General features: G+C 44.4%; 1 protein-coding gene across 1 annotated transcript in view; it reads right to left on the bottom strand.

Moving 5' to 3' along the window:
• Positions 1 to 2,820: 2,820 nt before the first annotated feature.
• The window catches only part of HHLA1 (HHLA1 neighbor of OC90), a 36,251-nt gene continuing 17,361 nt past the window's right edge, over positions 2,821 to 21,710 (bottom strand). The window contains exons 9-17 of the mRNA XM_012785410.2: positions 20,242 to 20,298; positions 20,050 to 20,136; positions 18,244 to 18,498; positions 15,867 to 16,115; positions 13,051 to 13,119; positions 12,639 to 12,713; positions 8,191 to 8,344; positions 4,435 to 4,517; positions 2,821 to 2,864 (exon numbers count right to left, since the gene is read on the bottom strand). Coding sequence (XP_012640864.2) covers positions 2,821 to 2,864; positions 4,435 to 4,517; positions 8,191 to 8,344; positions 12,639 to 12,713; positions 13,051 to 13,119; positions 15,867 to 16,115; positions 18,244 to 18,498; positions 20,050 to 20,136; positions 20,242 to 20,298 — 1,073 coding nt within the window. The remainder of the gene's footprint in view (positions 2,865 to 4,434; positions 4,518 to 8,190; positions 8,345 to 12,638; positions 12,714 to 13,050; positions 13,120 to 15,866; positions 16,116 to 18,243; positions 18,499 to 20,049; positions 20,137 to 20,241; positions 20,299 to 21,710) is intronic.

Here is a 21,710-nt window from a genome sequence, read left to right as displayed (position 1 = left end):
GACATGCATACACAAACACACAGAGATGCATTCTTGGGCCAGGAAACACAAACACGATCTTCTTCCCTCCCTCCCTCCCTCCCTCCCTCCCTCCCTCCCTCCCTCCCTCCCTCCCTCCCTCCCTCCCTCCCTCCCTCCCTCCCTCCCTCCCTCCCTCCCTCCTTCCCTCTCCCTTTCACTCTCACTGCCTCCCTCTCTCCTCCCCTCTCTCTTTCTTTTACCAACTTAGCTTATCTTTTGGGCATGAATGAAATATACAGAAATGCAACTGCACCTTTGCTGCCAGGAGGAATGTGGTTTAATGATGTTACATGTGTAACTGACAATCTCGGTCATCAACTCAGGTACAATAACTGTCCCATCTCTTGCACCACATCAGTTAACCACTAGTGGCCACAGATGCACAAATTGGTGGGAACGCTGGTTCAGCAGTACCTCGGGGGCCTCCTCATTGCCTCAACCAGCCCCTAAATCAGGACTTAGCTCAGGAGGGGTCAAACCTCCCTAAAACTCCAGGACACCCATGGACCCCAGGCACTGGCCAGTTCACTCCTGGGCCCTGTTTTTCTCCTGCCATTACTGCTGTTGTGACAGATGGGTGACACAGAAAACAGGTCCCATATGGTCCTCTGAGCCTTTGTCCTGGATAATGGGCTAGATCCCTGTGCAGGCTTTGGAGGTGCTCCAGATTTGAGTTTTTTAAGGTTATAATTATATTCAGTCATTATTCTCAAAGCATGGGGTAGCCAGGTCTACATGGGCTTTCCCCAGGAATGAATATCTCTGGTCTCAGGCTCAGGTACAGAGTTCATCCTTTGTCTTCCCTAAGGATAATTTACTCTTCAGGGAACCTTGGGGATCCTTTCCTGCCAAAGGTCCTTAATTAATATCAACTTACGGGTCTAATCAAATTAACCCATACTTAATAAAAGGGCCTTTTCCCTTAATCCCTATTCAGGTTGGAGTCCCTTTGTCCCCTAGAAAAATTGCTGTGTCCTCATTTTAGCAAATGAGAGAGCTCTTTGCAGGCCCCAAAATCATGACAGTAGGTATTTATGAGCTTGACATTTGCATAATCTCTAGTGTTATGGAGGTTAGAAAGAAATCTTTCTGTGGATGACCAGAGAGGTGACTAGCTGCTCCTGTACTTAAAGTTCAAGTTCTACCTCCCTATGCATCTTGTTCTTTACAGACAATGCCAGGACACTCAAGTGTCCTCCCATGGGGGAAAACTGTCTCATACTTGAATCACAAATAGACTTTGGTGACTTTCCTCACCAAAGGGCAGCCACAGATCACAGAGGGGTGGATGATTGATGGCCAGTCAAGGTCCCAAGGGGCAGAGTGGAGAAGGAGCACTAAGCATAGCAGGAAGATAGCTATCTCTGGTAACAAGGAAAGAAAGATCCCAGCACAGCAACTGGTGAGAGCAAAACTGTTTAGTAATGCTCTTCATAGAGACTCAGCATTTGCAGGGATATTGGAGCAACTGCAAACCTGGAAACAGTGGGAAAAAAAAGGGACCCAATACAATAAAGGGAGCACGTCAGTGTGTTGGTGTGCAGCAAAGGGGGGACTCAGCAAACGGAGGATATTCAAATCCTGCACCTTGCAGAGAAAGTTCTGGCCCTTGACCAGCTGCTGAGGGATAACCTCCAAACTCTTGGAATATCCTGCATGAGTGTCTTTGTACACTTGGGGCTTTGGGCCACGCCAGATGGTTAATGCTAACAACATGATTTATGGTGGGGACCTTAGGCCATGCAGTCTCAATTTGACCTCTCAAGGGACTGGGACAGTAACTAAGTTCAGCCATGCAGTCAGGCACTCCATACCTGCATGACTGGCCCAAGGTGAATCCCTGAATACCAAGGTGTGGATGAGCTCCCCGGGTCTACAACACTCCGTCTGTGTCACTATACAGCGTTGCCGGAAGATTAGTGCCCCTGTGCAACTCCGCTTGGAGAGGAGAACTGGAAGCTCATGCCTGGGCTCTCTTGGACTCTGCTCCGGATGCCTTTTGCCTTTGCTGATTTTTATCTGTATCCTTTTGCTGTAGTAGATGCTAAATATGAATATAATAGTTCTTCTGAGCTCTGTGAGTCCTACTAGTGAATCATGGAAACTTACAGCGCTCTTGGGGCCCCCATGAGTATAGTGGGACACAAAGGAGAGAAATCAAGACAAGGTTTCAATAAAAACAACTCTCGAAACCTCCTCCTGGAGGGAACTTTCCATCATCTCCTACTTAAGAAGGCTTGGAAGATCATCTAGATCCCATAGTATGACAAATTTGATTAGTTGCATATAACCAAGTTTTAGTTAACTATATGGAAAAATCATATGTGACTCTGTCCAGAGTATGGGTTCACTCTTTCTTAACTAATCCTTTTGTTGTCTTCTGAAAGTCTCAGGTTTAAGTCATCTTAAGTATCGTGTCAGAGTCTCTGTGCCTGGACTGGTTTGTTTAGACTAGTGTGCCCATTCACCTCCAATCCTTACATTATCAGAATTGCTGCCAGCATTCTAGGAGTTTCTTGTGCATAGGTATTACACGTCCATGGCTTTGAAGCAGACCAGGGAGTCCAGTGTTTCTGCATCATTTGTGATGCCTCTAACGTGGGGCCTTCTACCCTCAGTATCTTACACAGCTTCACAGGACAGAATAAATGCTACTTCCAGAAATAGCCACTTTCAATTACTTGATGGTCTAGCTGGAGCCTGGGTGAATTCTGCAAATGTGACCCACTTGAGATTGAAGCCAGGGTGAAGGCATGTCACCTGTAGTCATTGTTAGGCCCTAGCATCTTTTTCAAGGCCTCACACAGACTTGCAGATATTCTCAAGGCATTTCTGCTTTAAGGCTGAAAAAAAAAAAAGAAGAAGGAACTCAAGGCACTGAGACAGAAACACTACAGAGACATAAATTAAACTCTAACAGCACCAGTGTTGGCCCAACGTCCTACAGAGGGCAGGTATGGGATGGTACACTGGCAGGTGTCACTCAGCGTCAGTGGCAGAGAGTGGGGAGGACTCGTGCAAGACCCCCTTGCCAGATAGCAGCAAAGTCAGTAAAGAGCAGCCCCTATTTCTCCACTCTCTGCCCAGTGTTCTTTTTCCAAGCTGTATCTGATTCACACCCTCAGTTTGCATGAAGCTAATTTAAACTCATTAAAACGTTGTTCAGTAAATGCATAATAACATGCTGTGTGTGTAGAGATTTGAATGTGGCGAGGACAAAAGAAGAACTATTGAATACGTGTTTGCAAGATTCCCTATTCCCTTTGCCCACAGCAGGTAAAGGGATTTCGGTCTTTGACTTCTGAACCCTCCACTCCTTATGCTTGTTGTCTATTTTTTAATGTAAGATGAGGGTGATGGCAAAAGGAGAAGGAAAAGTGGGATGATGGAATTGCATAAGAAATAAGGAACCTGTGTTTGAGAGAGAAAAAAAGAATAGAGGCAGAAGGAAAGCAAAGGAAGCAGAGGCGGTACAAGGAAACAAAGAGAAGCCTGATTTTAGGAGAGTTATAGATAAGTTGGAAAATGAAGCATAAAAAGAGGTTTCAAGATGGTGGCTTGTGAGAAGTAAGAGATGATGGAGGGAAAAAGAACAAGAAGTTTCTCAAGCATGGATTCCATGGATCCCATCTGATGTTCTATAAGGGCCATAAGAAAAGATTGGGCAGTTAAACTGTTTGTTTGTTTAAATGTAAAGTATTGCCAAGACTAGGGTATATGAGGATCCAGCTTATATTTGGGTTACATTAAGAAAGGGTTTTCCAGAGAGTTTGATATAGTTTCATGATTTTTTAGAAGACCAAAGTCTCTTGACCAGATAGTCCAGATAGATGGCATGATATTAATAAAATGGCCAAACCATTGATTTGGGGACCAGACCAGCCACTTCTGTTTGCTGACTTGGGAGAACAATCAAAGCTGATGCCAGGCACATCTGGGGGTAAATGTGGCTTTGAAGCTCTCAGGACAAGAAGAGAGGAACCATGCACCCACTTGTAGTGCTTTATGCTGCCTTCTTTTCCTGGAATTATTTGTATACATTTTTCTTTGGTTAGGAGTTTCGGTGTTTATATGGGATTTGTCTTTCGTTTTACTTTTGTTTGTCTTTCTAGCTCACATGGGGACTTAGAGGCTGAGAGACTCGCCCCAGTTCACACACAGAGCAACAATGCTTGATCACACTTACTCGTGCATTTTTTTCCCTGCACCTTATTGCAAATGTCGAGCTGTTAGTTGAAGGGGAATCAGGAATACCCTAGGCCCTGTCTGGCTGGCATTAATGATGACTAGATGAGCTACTACATTCCCACGCTATGGCCTCCTGCTATGGCAGGAAGATCACTCCGAGTGGCAGAACGTTTTCGCATAATGCATTCACAGTGAAGTTACAACATGGTCGAGCTGTGTACGTACTGTGAGAGTGGGACACCCTCTTCACTCTCTGACAGATGTATGTTGCATTCTTCAGAAACCAGGAATAGTACTCAGGACAGTACCTAAAGATTTAAATCAGAGTTGGGAGCAGTCACTATCCTGTGATTAGATGGCATCCAGAATAAAAATCAGCAGGTACATAAACACGAACATATGACCAACTGTTCACAGCAAGGAACCCCCTGTCCATCTTTATAGGGCATCAGAGGAGAGGCGGGAAAGGAGGCTGGGTAGGAAAAAGCACAGATTTTGGGGTCAGCAAGACTTATTTTTGGTCCTAGCCCCACAACTTACAAGGATGCATGACTTTAGGCTGATAATTTAATTCTCTGGACCTTAGTTCTTTCGTATATAAATGAAAGGCAATAATAGAACCTATACCCACAGGTTATAAGAGAATTAAATGAGATAAAATATGTAAAGTTCCTGCGTGGTGTCCAGCATTTGATAGGTGTTCAATAAATGATGGTGATCATTTGTTTTTGTGGGAAGTGAGAGAATGGAATGTTGCTATTGTTAGCAATGCAGTAAACGCTTTGCAAGAGAATATCCTGTTCTTGATCAGGGGCAACAGGAGCTACCTCAAAGGGCTGTAGTGAAAAGATCGCCCACCATGTTATCAGGAGGAGGAATTTTCAGTGCAGGCCATGTCGCTGGCTCACTGCATAATGCTGGGATTTGCTTCCCTTTCAATCCCTCCTCTGCTCTATGAGGAAGTAGGGCTAAATATTCTCTAATTTCCCTTCCACCTGTCATTCCATGATTCTAGCATACTCCAGGGAGTTGCATGACTAACCAACCACTCGAGAAAAGCTCATTACAAAGATTTCCCAGGTACTATTACCCCAAAGTTACTGAAAGTGTAAAACTGAGGAAACAGAGGCACAGAGATGAACTGACTTGCCCAAGGACACACTACTTTCAAGTGGCAGTACTGGATTTTAACCCAGGTAACACACTCCCTGCCGGAACACACAGCCATTCTAATAGGCAATAAGACCAATATTTGAGTCTGGGATTACAGAGCAGGAGCCGTCGTAAGGATTCCTTATGGAAGCTGGAGGAGGAGACAGAGGAGACAGAGCCATTTCTGGAAACATTGCCCAAAGTAGAAACAGAAGGCGCGAAGTTACCTGGCTTCTCCCCTCTACAACCCTGCAATCTCCCACCAATTTCTTCTGCTGGATAAACTAACATGAGGCTGGTAGGCAAGATGTTCTGGGAAATACATTAATAGTTTGCATAAGTCAGCCCTCTTCATTACAGAGCAAGAAAGGGACCCGAGAGTGAAGAGGCAAATGATGGACACAGCCAGGGCTACCTTTCCTCTGAGCTTGTGACCCCATATGCTTAAGGAGACTTTTCAAAAGCCTAAGAGATAGATAGGACGTCAAGCTTGGTCAACTCAACAGCTGACATGGCCACCAGGCATTTGGTTGCCATGGCCACAATATCCCAAGTGTGCTGGAGGTGGGACACAAACTTGGCTGTGGGAGTGGACAAGAGAGCAACCACAGCAGAATCTTCCTCAGCAACCATGCAGTGCAGCTTTCCAGGACTGTGCAAGAACAATTACAAATAGATGTGTTTTTTCATGTCATGTCATTTTGTTCTCACAACACTATCAATATAGGCAAGAATGCTACTACCCTTCTATATGAACATGCTCCTGGAATTGTGTGACATGTGGCCTGGAATGCAGGCAAGAGTATACCCATTTTATAGATAAAAAAAACTAAGATTCAAAGAGATTAAATGACTAGCCCAAGACTACATAGCTTGTAAGTGGCAGAGCCTAAATTTAAACTCAAGTCTGCCTGGCTTCAAGCCTCATCCTCCATAGAGCATAAGGTACTTACTGTATAGGTTTGGGGGCCTAGTTCTATGGTCTAATCTCATTCCTCCTGAGCTATTTTGACAATGTGCAAGGCATGTTTTCTAACAACAACAACTAAACTTCTTAGAAAGCTTCTGACAAGAGAGGCTATCAAACTACCCTGGGGAATTATCTGCTTTTGAAAATGATGCTACTCCATGGACACACACGGTCCAAACTAAGGTGCTCTGTGAATAATCAAAGCATGATGCCAAAACTTAAGTCGTAGCAACCACAGAAATAGAACCACACCTTCACAAGCCAAAAAGCTGCCATTCTGTGCCTTAATTCACTTTGACAGAATACATGGCTTACAGGATGAATGGGAATTTCCTGCCTCTATGAACAGGAGAGGAACTATTTAAACATGTCATGCCCCATCCCTGAGCTCTCTGGCAGAGGCATCCTCCAGGCAGTATAGTGAGGCAAATGAACAACACACAAGTGGCTCTGATTATTACCTTGCAAGGAATAGAGTCAAGATCCTGATAATGACAAGAATATGCTTTCCTTACATAGACTAGAGGAGGCATTTCTCATGCAGAAAAGGCTAGATGGTCTTAGAAGAAAATCAGTTGTTAAGGTGGCCTATTGTGTTTGTCTTCATGTTCTTCAGGGCAGCTAGAATGAGCTGGAAGTGGTGTTGAAGCACTCACCGTGACACCAGCCCTTGTAGCTGACCAGAGCCACTGCACCCACTGTGGAACTGGCAGCAGCAGGGACAGAGCAGGAGCCACAGACACTGGGACAGAAAGTTTGTAAGACATGAGGAGGGGAAGTGACCAGGGGTTGTCACCCTGCAAGGAGGGAGGGTATGACCCAAGAATGGTGCTAAGGGACCCTAAATAGGAAAGGTTTCAACATATGTTGTTGAATCAAAGAGTTAGTGAGTAAAAGACTGACAAAGTGGGCTCAGTTTAGACAATATAGAAAATACTGTTGTGAAAGTCTTCTCTTCTTTGGGATCAGTCTGTGCTGTGGGTCTCTGGGTCTTGCATGTTGCCCTTTCTGGATGGAGGAAATGTCCACACTGACTGAGGGATCCAAGATCAGGGATAGAGAGGGGGAATGGGAAAAGCCCACACACCTGGGCTTGGGGCTCAGAGGCAGTAGATAATGTTGATCGCAAAGGCTGGTGGATCTTGTGGGTAGACTTTGAAAAGAACATTAAAGATCTGAGAGATTGGCCTCTAGACCACTTGAACAAGAATACTTTGCTATGGTATTTGGTTCTGAGTTTATGGCCAAGAATAAATCCCAGAAGACAGAATAGTAACTCAACAGTGTAGGGCAGAAAAATGTCTATGCCTAAATCTTCTTAATACAAAGTGGGATCTGCTTTCTAATTTTATTTTTATGAACTTTCCATTAGACTGGCAGATGACTGCTAGGAATTTGTAGAACACATATCTCTCAGTTAGGCAGACAAATCCTCTGATTGTTCTCTCCTGGCAAACCTCACCAGGCTGAGGGCTTTGGGGTATAAAGAACACTCAAAGTCCGTTACTCAAAGTCATCCCACTTGACGTGACGAAAATCAGCTCAACTCCTTAACACAATTCAACTCACCTGAACTCAACTCACCTGAACTCCACTCCACTTCAACTCAACTTAATTGTGCTTATTGTGTCTGGCCCTGAACTTGGTTCTGGGGACCCAGATTGAATGAGAGTCCATCACGGATCTAAGGATGTGACTGTCTACTAGAGGCACCACAGGAGACCTCTTTCCTTGAGGAGTCCCCTGCCACCTGTCTGTGGATTATTTAATGTCTGACTACCTTGTGGCCTGCAGAGAAGCCACACAGAGTAAAAAGTCTATAAATATTAGATGTAAGAAGCAGCCACTGGGCCGGTTACCTCATGGCCTCCGTCCCAGGATTCCTCTGGCTCATGCAGAGGCATTGCTGGAAGAAGCGGCACAGCTCCATCAGGCATGGGTTGAGCTTCTGGATGGCCAGAGTGACAGGAGCAGCTGCCACAGCCCCCTCTTTAAGCAGTGGCTGAGGACATCCTAGAAGACGCAATCCCAGACCGGTCAAATCAGTGAGAGCTGAGCAAGCGTTTTCCTTTTGCTAAGCTCTGTGCCAGATGAATGCCATCCTGCTGAATCTCAGGTAGCTCTGGGACAGACAGGCAAACATAGAGCTACTTCACTATTGCCTTATAAAGCTAATGTGAGCATTGTAAGAACTAGGTGGAGAGAAGGTGGAGGCCAAGTTCCTGGAGGACATCAGAGGTAGTTTCACTGAGGATCAAATATTGAATAAAGATCTAAAACATTGAAGAGAAATTCATCACATGGAGGGCATTTCAGGCATAAGGAACAGAGTATATGTTCCCATGGAAGGGGATGGCTTGCTGAGGGGAAATGGAGAACAATTGGGATACAGAGGGTATGTGTGTGTGTGTGTGCACATGGTGTATTTGTGTGCATGTGTGTGTGCACATGGTGTATGTGTGTACATGTGTGCATATATGTATGTGCCTGTGCATGTGAGAGCATATGGGTGTATGTTGCCCTATGTGTGAGTATGTGTGTGCATGTGCATGTGTGTGATTGCATGCAAGAGGAGAGAAGGGAGGGGAAGGTTGAAAGATGAGACCAGCCTGCTGGGTCACTGGAGAAGCAGGCTCTCAGTTTGTGAGTTCTCTGTCTCCACAAGCTGAAGATTAATTATGCTTCAGTGAACCAGTTTTTCACTATTGCTCAGAAGGAGCAAATGATAAAAGGAGACAATAGATTTTCAAAAAATTTCTTCTCCTGGGGATCTCCTGAGGCTGGGACCATTCCTATGGCTACACTTACATTCCCTCCCATGGAAAACAAGGAGACCCACCCTTGTCATATAGGGTGACTGGGAAGATTAAATGAGACAATCTATACAAAGTATATTGCAAAGTCCCTGCCATGAAATGAATAATAAATAACAGCTATTATTATTATTGATTTACTTATTAAAAATTTCCTGGGCATCCACTATGTGCCCTGCACTGCTAAGAGACACTCGAGCTACAACAATGAGTAGGCAGGAAAAGGCCTTTCTCTCACAGAGCTTACCTTTTAGGGGCTGGAAGATCATATTAGGGTACTACTGATAATTTTCCAACAAACAATCACTAATCACTATCAAGAAAAATGATCTAAAACCTGGAAATAGGCAGAAAGGATTACTGAGCATCGTTTGAGTGCAGTCCTGGTTGTTGGCTAGCAGACTCTCGGAGGACTGTCTGGGTACACGGGAGTATGCATCGTTCATTGACCTTCTATTGAATGGGCAATCATACAACTCCGAAGGAGTAGAGAGGTTAACTGACAGCAATATAAGTGATTCTTGTCTGAAAGCAATGCAGACCATTTCTGTCCATAGCAACGTAAATGAATTTTACTGGGTAGAGGTACAATTGATTCTGTCTAGTTAAAAAAAAAAAAGTTTATTACTGTAGGATGTCAATTAGCAAATGCATTTGAGAATTCCTTTGACTGACTATGTATTAATAAATATTTGTTCCTCAAATCCTCCATTGAACCAACCTTGACATCTTCCTGGTTTCCTCATTAATTAATGAGTCAAATGACATCATTGACATGTCGACATGCGTTCATTGGATATTTTTATGAATCATGTTTTTACTGTTTTGAAAATTATAATTTAGTAGTAATATATTTATTGAAGTGGAGGCAAGGCTATGTATCAGGTACTTTCCTAAGTTCTTTGCATATATTATTTCACTTAACTCTCATAAAATCTTGTGAGGTAGGCATCAGAAATATATAGAAGACGATACTGAGGGTCTGAGTGATTCTGGAGTCAGATCAGTCACACAACAGGGAGTGACTCTGTGAAGATCTGACTCTGGAGCCCATGCTCCTGTCCACCACCCTTTACTACTTGGACGTAGTTGATATTCCTGGGGCTGCTTCTCATGCCCATTCACTCCCCACCCCCCACAACTTGTCCACATTTCCCTAACTTAGGAAATGACATTCAGGAAATCCTCTCACCGGCTCACACTTGGGCATGATTTTTCTTCCCACCTGTGCTCACTCCACCATCATCATATCCTCTCAATTTCCTCCCCTAACTACCACCCACGGTCTCCCCGTCACACAATCACCCCCCAGCACCACTGGCCACCGTTAGACAACTGTCTCCTCTCCAGCTTCCCTGTCCCAGCCTCTCCCTTTAGTCTCTCTTCTGCAGTCAGAGAAATCTTTTGGCAACCCAAATCTGATCAGGTCACTCTTACCCGCCTCAGAAGAGGACCACATTCCTTGCCATGGTGACAAGGACTCTTGCGGGCCTCTCCAGCCTCATCCACACTACTTGCACCTTCAGTACCATAAGTCTAGCCACAGAGGCCTTTCTCAGTCCCTGGGAATCATCAGTCCTTTTGTGCCGCAGTGCCTTTGCTTATGCTATGCCTCTGCTTAGAATGCATGTGTAGAGGTAACCTTGTCCAGATGTCACTTTCTCAGTCAATAAACTCTAGCATAATACCCCCAGCTGAAAATAATCTCTTCCTCTCTGGGCACATACAACATTTACTGCTTCTTCTCTTATCTTCTCTTAAGAACCTTAGCATTTCCTTTCTTAAATTGCAGCCTTTTTTTTTGCACACAAAGTGCATCTCAGCAGAAGTAAAACAGAGGGATGGGATGAACGCAAGCTTTGGAATTAGACAGATCTGGCTCAAAACTCAGTCTCCTTTTATGTACAGGGTTCACCAGAATTACTAAATGAAGATAACATTACCTACCTTGCGGAATTATTGTAAAGAGAAAGTAAAAATACTTCTAGTATAGTGCCTGGAACACAGTAGCAGTTCAATAAGTATTCATTAATGGATGAATAAATGAATGTCAAAGACTTCATGGCATAATTTTTTGTGTGTGTGGATGAGCAGAATAATTTACTAGAAGGTGCCCAAACCCCTTTATTTTACAATTATATTTCTCATTACATAGACAGATGACAGATGGATAGATGTCTATCATATACATAGCTAGACTGATAGATAATAAATAGTTAGTGATAACTAGATAGATATATAGATAGGTGGTGGATGGTGGGTAGATGGATGGATAGATATGATAAATATTTATTAGATATAGGTAGACAAGATAGATGATAGATAAAGAGATGATGGGTGGGTTGATGGATAGATGGATGGATAAGGTAGATATAGTAAATATCTGTTAGATAAGTAGAGATATCTATATAGACAGATATAGATATGTGAATATAGATACAGACACAGCAGTAGATATAGATACAGTCATAGATATAGATACAGTTAACTTGTTTTCTGAAACTTCATCTAACAACAGCCCCCATCTGCACCAGCAGTGTGTATCTTTTCAAACTCCTGGGGAATAAAGGGATATAATTTCCTTTGGTGGCATAATCACATCTTTGTGTCTGAAAGGCCCATTCACCATTCACTGGAGGCCGAGAGCGGATCTGAGGCGATATGAAAAGGAGGCTGGGCAGGATCCAGCAGCTTAATGATGCCCCGTTGACATATGACTGGGGAGTCCAGAAACATTCAGGAAACGAGCATAGAAAGGCATCTAGGAGCGAGAGGAACCTGAGGACCCAACCAGCTTTGAAGGACTCACCTGGCATCAGTTGCTTTCTTATGAAAACTGACTCAATAGAAAGAGGAGAGAGAGACCCCAAAAGCTGGGAAAATGCGGCAAAAACCACAGAAAGTCAAGTTCTGAGCCTCTGCCAGGGGTTCTGAAAACCCAGCTAGAGGCCCAGAAAACCACTATTCTTCAGATCCACAAAAATTAAGTACCCTTCAACACAGTCCTCTAACACAGAACAACGGTAAATCACATACTGCAAACGGGGCTGGAATTTGGAGTCGTCTTTTATTCCTCCCTCCCTCTCTGCCAGCCCTCGTGCTCATTAGAAGAGCAGCTTCCATTTGCAGAGTGGCCAAGAGGCTGCTCAATAGATGCTCACTCGATAAAAGTTGACCAAATTAAATTATACAGAGCTTTGTAGTTCCAAATCACTTCCCCACACATTATCTTACTTAATACAAAACCCTGTGGGAAAGAAAAAACAGACACTTTCAGTGTCCACAATAATGGCAATTATTCTTGTTTTATAGTCGAGGAAACTGACTCCTGGAAGTTGAGTGCTAGAGGCTGCGTCACCGGTAAATGGTTGAGCTCAGAGTCAAATTCCAGCATTCTGACTCTAAATTTATCCAACAAACCCCTCTTTATTTTACTATACAACCTTGTTCAAAATAAACACAAGTGACAGTAGTGACTGGGCACTGATACTCACTTGACACCTGGTGGGGTCTTGGGAACAGGGCTGGTTCTTCCCCAGGGGCGAATGGCCACTCTGCAGGAAGATCACCTGCAAAGTGCAAGAATGGCCTTCCAAAAGTCAAAATGAAATGGCTTTGGGTGATGCACACAGCCAGAGAATCATAACACCTTAAGGATAAAGCATTCTCAAAATCTACAGGGAAAGAGTAGTCAAGAAAGAGGGAAGTGATTTATCGAAGATCACATAGCAATCTAGCAGTAGAACAAGGCTTATAAACAATTCCCTTGCCTCTGTTCCTGCTGGAACCAAAACAGTACAAGAATCAGCTTGGTCTGCACACTGGCACCCCCTCCCACCATGCCCCTGCCCCCAGCTAAGTTTTCCCCATAGTACTGAGTTTCTCTTTCTAGCAGTGTGTCCTCACCTGCCTGTAGATCTTTGGGGGCTGGTGCCTTGGTTGGACTCGGAGTCTGTGTGCCAAGGGTGAATGTTCCTGGGATGAGATGAGAGAGAGGTGAGCCTGCAACTTTTCTAGGGGGGTCTGATCAGGAGAAGCAGCCCTGTGCCTCCAGTCCTGCCCGATCCAACCAACATGGGTTAAGCCAGGCACTGGGAAGGGTGCTGAGGATGCAGAGCTGAGTAAGAAATAGAGACCACGATGGAAATGCTCCCAATATAGAAGAGGAAATGGGCACATCCCACCAGTGACTGTCGATAGCATGATGGGTTGGAAGCCAGCTAATATCGGTAAGATGGTGACACTGAATGGGAGAGCGATGGTGTTGAACAGGAAGTGTCCAATGTGGGTGCTCCTGGGCAAAGAGAAAATGGCATGCTCTTCATTCATCTGAGTCTCAGTGTACACAAAGGAAACCATCCCCACGCCCCAATACATTGCCTGTCATTTCATGTGAGATCATGGGCTCAGTTCAGTAATTCTTTTTAGCGTGTTCCTTAAGCCTTGGTTTAAGGAACACTTCAAAACTCAATTCTTGCTGTGAAGATTCTGGCCCCTGGCAAAATCAGCAAAGCAGCCCCCTTCTAGGGGATGAGAGACAGACAAAAATCACACATGCAATTTTACTCATGTGGCTACATGGAAAGAAAGGAGTGAGGCTGAGACACAACTCGAGCACAGGCGATAGGTACCCAACTCAGCCAGGGCAGGTGACATCCACTCTGGGACAAGTAGCAGGGTAGTTAGTGAGGAGAATGGGCCTTCCAGGCAGAGCAAAGCGCTCATGCAAAGACCCCGACATGTGAGCAGTGAGTAGTTCTGTGTGGCTCGAGTCTAGAGCATGAAGGTGGAGGGGTGAGGCGAGACCATGCAGCAGCCGGGCACAGAGCCTGGACTCCATCCCACGCAGTGGAAATACGCTTCTCTGCTAGGACTGTGCGTGTTGCAGCATTGAAGTCAACACGGCTTGCACTCCCCTGGCCCGTCGTGTTAGCACCAGAGATGAGCAGTGTGACACATTCACACACAAACAATGACGGGCAGGAGGCCAGCTCCATGGGGCAGTCTTGCTATTATCTTAGGGTGGGTCAGCTTCTTCTTTTGATTTCCCTTCAGGCATTGGACTGTCAGCTTCCAGCACAGAAGGAGTCAGTTGATGCTTGCTGCCTGAACATGCTTCTGTGTAGTGCTGGAAGGTGAGCGGCCTTAGCCACACCCGAATACAGAGGTTGCTTATCTACTCAATCACAGAGGATTAGTGTTGAAACGAACCTAGGACAAAAGCAGATGCATGCTCTCCTATGGAGGGTGTCCTGTTTGCCACTACCCTTTCCAAAAGTGTGTCTCCTGAAGCTGGCAGTAATGCCTCCACTGTGAGTAGGGTGGTGTCCCCACTATGGGTGTAGGGAGCAGATTAGTAAGAGTTGCCATTGGCTGAGTGCTTTCCAGGTGCTATGTGTTGAGACAGACATTGTCCAAATTAATCATCATAGCAGCTCATGCCATAGGTGAGAAACCGAGACTTAGAGGCTCAAGGAAACTTCCCAAGGACACAGAGTAAGGGGTAGGGTCAAGATTTCAGCCTAGCTATGTATGATATAGAGACCGGAGCTCATAGTCCCAGGGCTGTGCTGGCTGTGTTGTCCAGCTGCCCAAACCAAAATGCAATAGTTTTAATTTTCCCCTGACACAATGCATAAACCAACTGAACTCATGCAATTGTGTCAGATGTTTATGTAATTAAAGCTCTCAAAATGGCATCTTCAGGACTGTTTGTGCAGTTGAGAGTTTGAGCCTGAAGTTAAAAAATTCAGTTACTCCTCTCCCTTTATTCCTTAAGAAATTCAGTAATTTGGCAGCTTTTACTGAATGCCTACTGTGTTTCACAGGAGCCTGAGATTAAAGACTAAGTCTTGAAGAGAACACAGCCCAGAGGGAGGGAAGTCAGGTTTGCACACCTCGCTGGGCAGAGAAGGGCTTCTGGCCAGACTGCAAGTATCAGAGGAAGTGATTTGAAAAAGAAATACAATTTTTTGACTGACTATAGGTATAGAAAATATGGAAAATTCATGAAACTGGAATGAAGAAAATAAAAATCAGTGACTCTACTTCCTAGATATAGTCTTATATATAAGGTTACTATGTTGTGAATGTCTTTACAATCTTATTTTGCTTTGTTTTCTATGCTCTGTATATTTATTATACACGCATATGAATGCACATACCCATAAACACATACACACATACAAAACTGGGATTGCACTTGGCAATTCTTCTCCTGCTTTTTAGAGCTCTGGTTTCCTTACTACATGATTACATGTTAATGTGTATGCAGTATTTGTATATGTAACTCAGGCCTACATTATATTACATTGCATATATATATATATATATATTATTAATACAATCATATTTATATCAGACCAAAAAGGTAGTTGAACCATCTTAAGTAAACAATGTCGACTTTTAGGAGTCACTTGTTTAATGGGTGGAAAAACAAGATAAAGGAGAAGAAATCGAGCAGTGAGTTTACATAGAAGAGAGAGGAGCAGGAGGAGTCTGGGGATGAGGGGGCTTTTATTCACTCAAAGATGGGAAGGCAGGGGTGTGGTAAAGGGAAGAGGGAGAGAGAGAGACTTTGCTTTATGATCATTAACTGTGTTGCTTGTGTTTTATTACTTTTCTGTATGTGGGTTATAGTTAAAAAAATTTAGAAAGATTTTCAAGGCAGATGATGCTAAATTTAATTTAAAAGGGGAGGGGAAGTGAGCATCCTCTCTTACCTGAGGTCGGGCTGGTCTGGGGAGGGCTGCCGGGTGTGGCCGTCATCCCAGCAGGAGGCCTCAGAAGGCTGACTGTGCTCGTGGCCTCCTTGGTCCCTGCAGGAGATGTTGGTGTGGAGGGACCTGTCTCCCAGGGAGGCCCTCCAGGTTTTTTGTCACCAACGGTCTGAGCCCAGGGCACAGATAGTGTGGAAGCCCATGTCTGTCTGTCGGCTGTTACCCACGGAGTTCTGGCCACTCTCCTGGTAGCTGCACATTCAAAGTGACAGTAAGAGGCCACTGATACACTTGACCGCTTTGATTCAGATATAAAATGGTCATGACATTCAAATAGTATCAAAAGGCAAATGCAATACACATGTGTAATATAGATAACCCAGGGGGCTTAAGCCTTACACTGAACTAAAATAAATGGACCAAGCTAATTGGTTCTAAGCACCAATTAAAAAAAAAAAAAAAAAAAAAAAAACCTGGCTGGGTACGGTGGCTCATGCCTATAATCTCAGCACTTTGGGAGGCCAAGGCGGAAGAATCACTTGAGGGCAGGAGTTTGAGATCAGCCTGGGCAACATAGAGAGACCCCATCTCTAAAAAAAAAAACCCAGGAAAATTAGCCAGCTGTGGTGGCATGCACCTGTAGCTCTAGCTACTCAGGAGGCTGAGGCAGGAGGATTCCTTGAGCTCAGGAGTTTGAGGTTGCAGTGAGCTATGACAATGCCACTGCTCTCTAGTCTGGGTGACAGAGTGAGACCCTGTCTCAAAACCAAAACAAACCAAAAAACTTCCCAGTCTCTCGGATTCCCAATCGGTTAGAGTATGTGTTTAGGAGGTCAGTGGGTTGTTTCTTCAATTTAAAAACTATATTTCCAGTCATGTGACCTAGTGGAAAGATTATGGGGTTGGAGGTGAAGAGACCTAAAGTGTTAATTCTGCGCTTGCCTCTTCTATGCTATGAACTTTGGGGCAAATTATTTAACATTTTTTTTAGCTTTATCACTAAAATGGAGATACTACTAATAATATTTGTCCTACAACATCACAAGATTGTTGTTAGGTAAGACAAATATTCCTTCATTGGTCTTTAAAAAAATATTAGATATATATGTAATATACATTCCCATGGTAGAAATTAAAATAGTTTTTTCAAGTTTTACAAAAACTAATCCTATTAGAGGATTATTTTAAATCTATAAGTTGGGAACAGTTGCCATCTTTAAAATATTCAGATTTCTCAACCAGAACATGGTATATCCCTTCATTTATTTACATATTCCTTTATTTCTCTCATTAAAGTTTTGCAGTTTCACTCCTCCTTTTAGAGTTATAGCTAGATATTTTATGATTTTTATTGCCACTAACAATCATATATATTGTTTTCATATTATCCTGGAAAGTATTCTGCTTTTGTTTAATTGTCATGATGCAGCTGTTGTACTAATTTTTTATAGTAAATCTAAGAATCTTCCAGTTAATGAAGTTGATTGTTTTCTTCTCCATCACACAGTCATTGTTCTTTGCCTGCCTGACTCTATCAATCCTTGCCTCCTCTATCAAGCCTGTGTCTCCTGTCCCAGGTCTGTGAGCTCAGGAAGGAAAGGGACCATTTACAGAACTGCATTTTTAACAGGCTGGCCTAGTGTCTGGTAGCAAACACATGATGCGTGAGTGAATGAATGAATGAATTCTGATGACTGGTGCATTGTTAGAACTCACTGAGATAACAGTGCCTCTTAATGAAAGAGTTTCCTCAGTTTCATATTATTTCCAAATAGGAAAAGGGGGTTAAGTGTGCTTTTTGTGTCCTCATGGTAACACTGCTGATCACGTGCACAAGATGCTGGCGGTGGGGAAGGAGCCCCTATGCAGGCCATTGGCACAGCTTTTCCTGCTGGTCTCAAGTCACTAACACATTCTTGGCATCATCACCTGGCTTGCCACAGGTTGACCTAACCATGCTATAAAATGCCAGTCTTTGCATCACCATTTCCTGTGAAATGCTTTGCTGAAATAAAAATACCTTATATCACAATGTACTAGGATTACAATAGGATGTTAGCACTCAGGGAGGCTGAGTGAAGGGTACCAGGGAACTCTGCGCTATTTTTGCAGCTCCTTGTGAGTCTTAAACCATTTCAAGATGAAAAGTTATAAAAATACATGTCAGAAGTCCATTATATCAACGACATTTGCTGCCTTAGCTTGGCTGTATTGAACCCATACTGGCCCCCACAGCTCTCGCATTTAAGATAGCCACATAGTTGCAGGTGGCGAGAAGGGATGAAGGAAAGGATTTTACTTATTTATGTGTGGGTCTAGAGGGAACCCGAGAAACTCAGCAAAGAGGGTGGGGAGTGGGAAGGGTGAGGATGCATCTTACCCGGGGCTGAGGCTGGGAGGGTGTGAGAGGAGATGCCCGGTGTGGCTGTGGTCCTGGCAGGAAGCTCAGGAAGGCTGCCTGTGCTCAGGGTCCTCTGTCCCTCTGCAGGCTCAGCTGTCTCCATCCAGGGAGGGGTTTTCAGAGCAGACATCCGGGGTGTGCTCTGGGCCCAGCGTGGGGGGCTTGTACTTGGTGGCCTTTGCTGGCTTCTGGTCATGGGCCTTGAAGTCCCAGCAGTCCCCCTGGTGGCTGCACCTTCCAGGGGACAGTCAATGGTAGCTTAACATGCTTGACACTTTGGACACAAAATAACTGCAGAGCCATGGACAGGTCATTGGGTAGCAAATACATACAACTCAGAGATCCAAACCTTGCTCCAAACAGTACCAAATGTCACCAAAAGAAGTGTTTCTCCTTGAATGACAAAATAAACTAAAATATCAGTTTCCAAAAGAGCCGTGCAATGAATCACAGTGAACAGGATGCAAAGCTGTTGGGACTAAAAGTGTCAGGCATTGGCTGTTTCCTGAACAGATCCTGAACCCAGTCGGACTCCTTATCCCACTTCCAGCCCTCAGCCACTCCCTGGCTGTGGTACTTGTCCCTGGAAGAGGGACCAGGCTCCATGTCCCCTGTGGCTAAGACTAAGAACCAGGAATCCAATTTGGGGGAATCAGGGGCTTCCTGGCTGAAACTGCTTGAAAACTGGGCCCCCATAGGGATAGCAGGAAGGCTTAATTCAGATAGAAATGTACCCAGTGTTCTTGGCTGCTTCTCAAAGAAAAGAAGGAAGAGGCTCAAGTGTTCATTTTACCTCATACCTTCCCTTGGGCAGGCTTAAGTGGTGGCAGGGGGTGGGTACGAGGATGAGAAGCTCCCGCCAGCTCACAGGGCCTCTTCCTCTGGGTGGACAAAGGCTGGCCTGCAGCCTGGTGGGCAGAGCCTGTGTTGGACCTTGGCCCCCACTACCCCCTTGGGCATGTCATGGTGCGTAGGGCACCTGCAGCCTTGTGTCTTCTCCCATGCCTTACCTCTGGGTCCACTAACACCCCACATGCATCACCAGCCTGAGCCTTGCTCCCAGATCAATCAGACACGGGGCTAAGTGGATCCCAGGCAAACTATCACTCTGCCAGGGGACCAGCTGTCAGAAACATCAACTTCAGCATCAAATTGTAAATATGTCCTCTCTTTTAAGCATTTGTCCTCATTGAAGGAGCACAAAGAGATAGAGCTAATTGAGACTGAAGGTGGGGAGATTTGGGGAAGATTCTCCAAGAAGGTGAGATTGACTCAACCCTCAGCTCTGTCCACAGAATTGGGCTGGTGAAGGCAACCCACCCAATGCCCATTTCATCTTCTCATCAAGCAGCCTTGGACACAAACTGAGGTTCCTTCCACAGCACAACCAAGAGACATCCTACCACAAATATAATCAAAGTGTCCAATGAAATGGAATTGTACACTACTTGTGTCCTTCATTTCACTGCAAAAGATACTATGAAGAGCCTACTGTGTGCAAGGTGCTGTGGAAGGGCTGAAGGAGACTCTAGTTCTGCCTCCCAGCACCATGGACAAAAGAGACACACAGAAATGTCACTTGTGATACAACCTGTATCTAGGATAGCCAGGTCTTTTGTAAAAGCATCCGGAAATGCTTTTTTTTTTTTTTAAATAGTTAAGTTCTCCTATTTTTCAGCACAGCGTAGCTAAATGAAATACCTGAGGGCAGCATTTGGTCTTTAGTGTGTCAGATGGGACCCCGGCCTGGAGACTATAGTAAGAGTTTGGGAGGTTTGCACTCACCCAGGACAGCAGACATGCTGCTGGTAAATGTGTAGTTGATGACAGGGGATTGCTCTGCCATCTCCCAGAAGTCAGAAAGATTCCTTCCTGCAAAAACCACCACAACAAGATCAAAGCTTGGGTTTCATTTGCTGGAGAGCTGGGTTCAGTTCTCAGCCCAGAGAGCTTGTCAAAGAATGGCTGGTGGTTCACCTGACTTTCCTGTCATCACACAGATGAAGATGCAGTCGGATTCATTGCTTTGACTCACTGTAAGACAAACCAGTACACAATAAGGCTCAGGAACGGGTCTGAAGCTGTAAGTCTTTGGTTGAAACAAATTATGAAAAAAAAATTATGCTGGAAGTACCTAGCTTAGGATGATGTAGGAAAATAAGATCAACTCCCTACTCAAGGCAGTGTTGATTTTTCTGATTTCTTTCTTTCATTTGGCTGAGGTGGGGATGGTGTAGCGACTAAGGGCACACCCTCTGGGCTCACCTTCCAAGGTTACAACATCAGCTCTGCCACTCAGTAGCTATGCAAACATGAATCAATTGTTTGACCACTCCAGGGCTCAGTTTACCCTTCTTTAAAATGGCAAAAATTCAAATCCCACAATCTCTTATTTGAAATTCCCAAATTCCCAAATCTCTATAAAACAGAATATTTTGTGTGAGTCTGGTATCAAAAGTCATTTGGTGGAAAACCTGACTTGAAAGATGTGAGGCTGCTGTAGTGTTAACCTAACCTACTTAGTGTTAAGGGCCATTTTGCTGAATGCCCACTAACATGCTTGATTGCAGTAGATTGCCCCAGATGCCGTTGGAGGTGTTACATCACGTATGGTACGGACACCCTATTAGACATTCAAAAGTGTGAAAACTTCTGAATTTCTCAACTACTTGTCCCTGAGGATGCTGCGTGAGGGAGTGTGGATGGAGTTGCATGGCCCTCATGAGAGGGACGTGGAGATAATGTGTGTGAAGTTCTAAGTATGGTGCCCAGCAGGCAGAAGAGCATGGTAAATAGCCAGAATAATAATCACTGTCATTATTAATGTGTTGCTACTTTATATACATTAGCATAGTGGCAAAGAGCTTGGGCTAAGATCCAGATCACCTGGATTGGAATTCTGTCTCTGCTGAGGGATCTTGGGCAAGATAGTTAATCTCATCATGACATAGCTTCCTCACCTGCAATAGGGATAAATATAGTAGAGCTGCCCCATAAGGTTGTAATGAAGATTCAATGGGGGAATACCTGGAAAGCCCTCAGAAGGGTCCTTGGCACCCAGTGATAGCAATTATTATCTCTTTCTCCCTTCCTCCTGCTTTTAAAATAGTAGCTGCTCCATGGTGTACCACACCCTCTTCTGCTGAGACCAACTGTCCAGTTGTTGGCTGCATCTGTACTTTTGGGGACTGTGATTTGCCTGGGGGTTATATGAAGCCACCTTAGAAATGGGGTGTATCTTTCTTAATTGTACTTCAAATATGGGCTTAGGCTTCATATAGATCTAAATCTGAATTCTGTCATCAACTTTAAGCAAAATACTCAACCTCTCTAGATCTTAGTTTTCTCATCCTTGAAATGGGAGTATAGCTCTCTACCAGAAGCTGCTTTCTTGAGTCTGCCTAGATTCTTCCAATTTTGAGCCTTGGATTCTTCCTCCTTTCTCA

Source organism: Microcebus murinus, chromosome 7, assembly GCF_040939455.1.
Source record: "Microcebus murinus isolate Inina chromosome 7, M.murinus_Inina_mat1.0, whole genome shotgun sequence".
NCBI lineage: Eukaryota > Metazoa > Chordata > Mammalia > Primates > Cheirogaleidae > Microcebus > Microcebus murinus.
The sequence above is the reverse complement of the archived record's forward strand: the minus strand, read 5'-3'. Positions and strand labels throughout refer to the sequence as shown.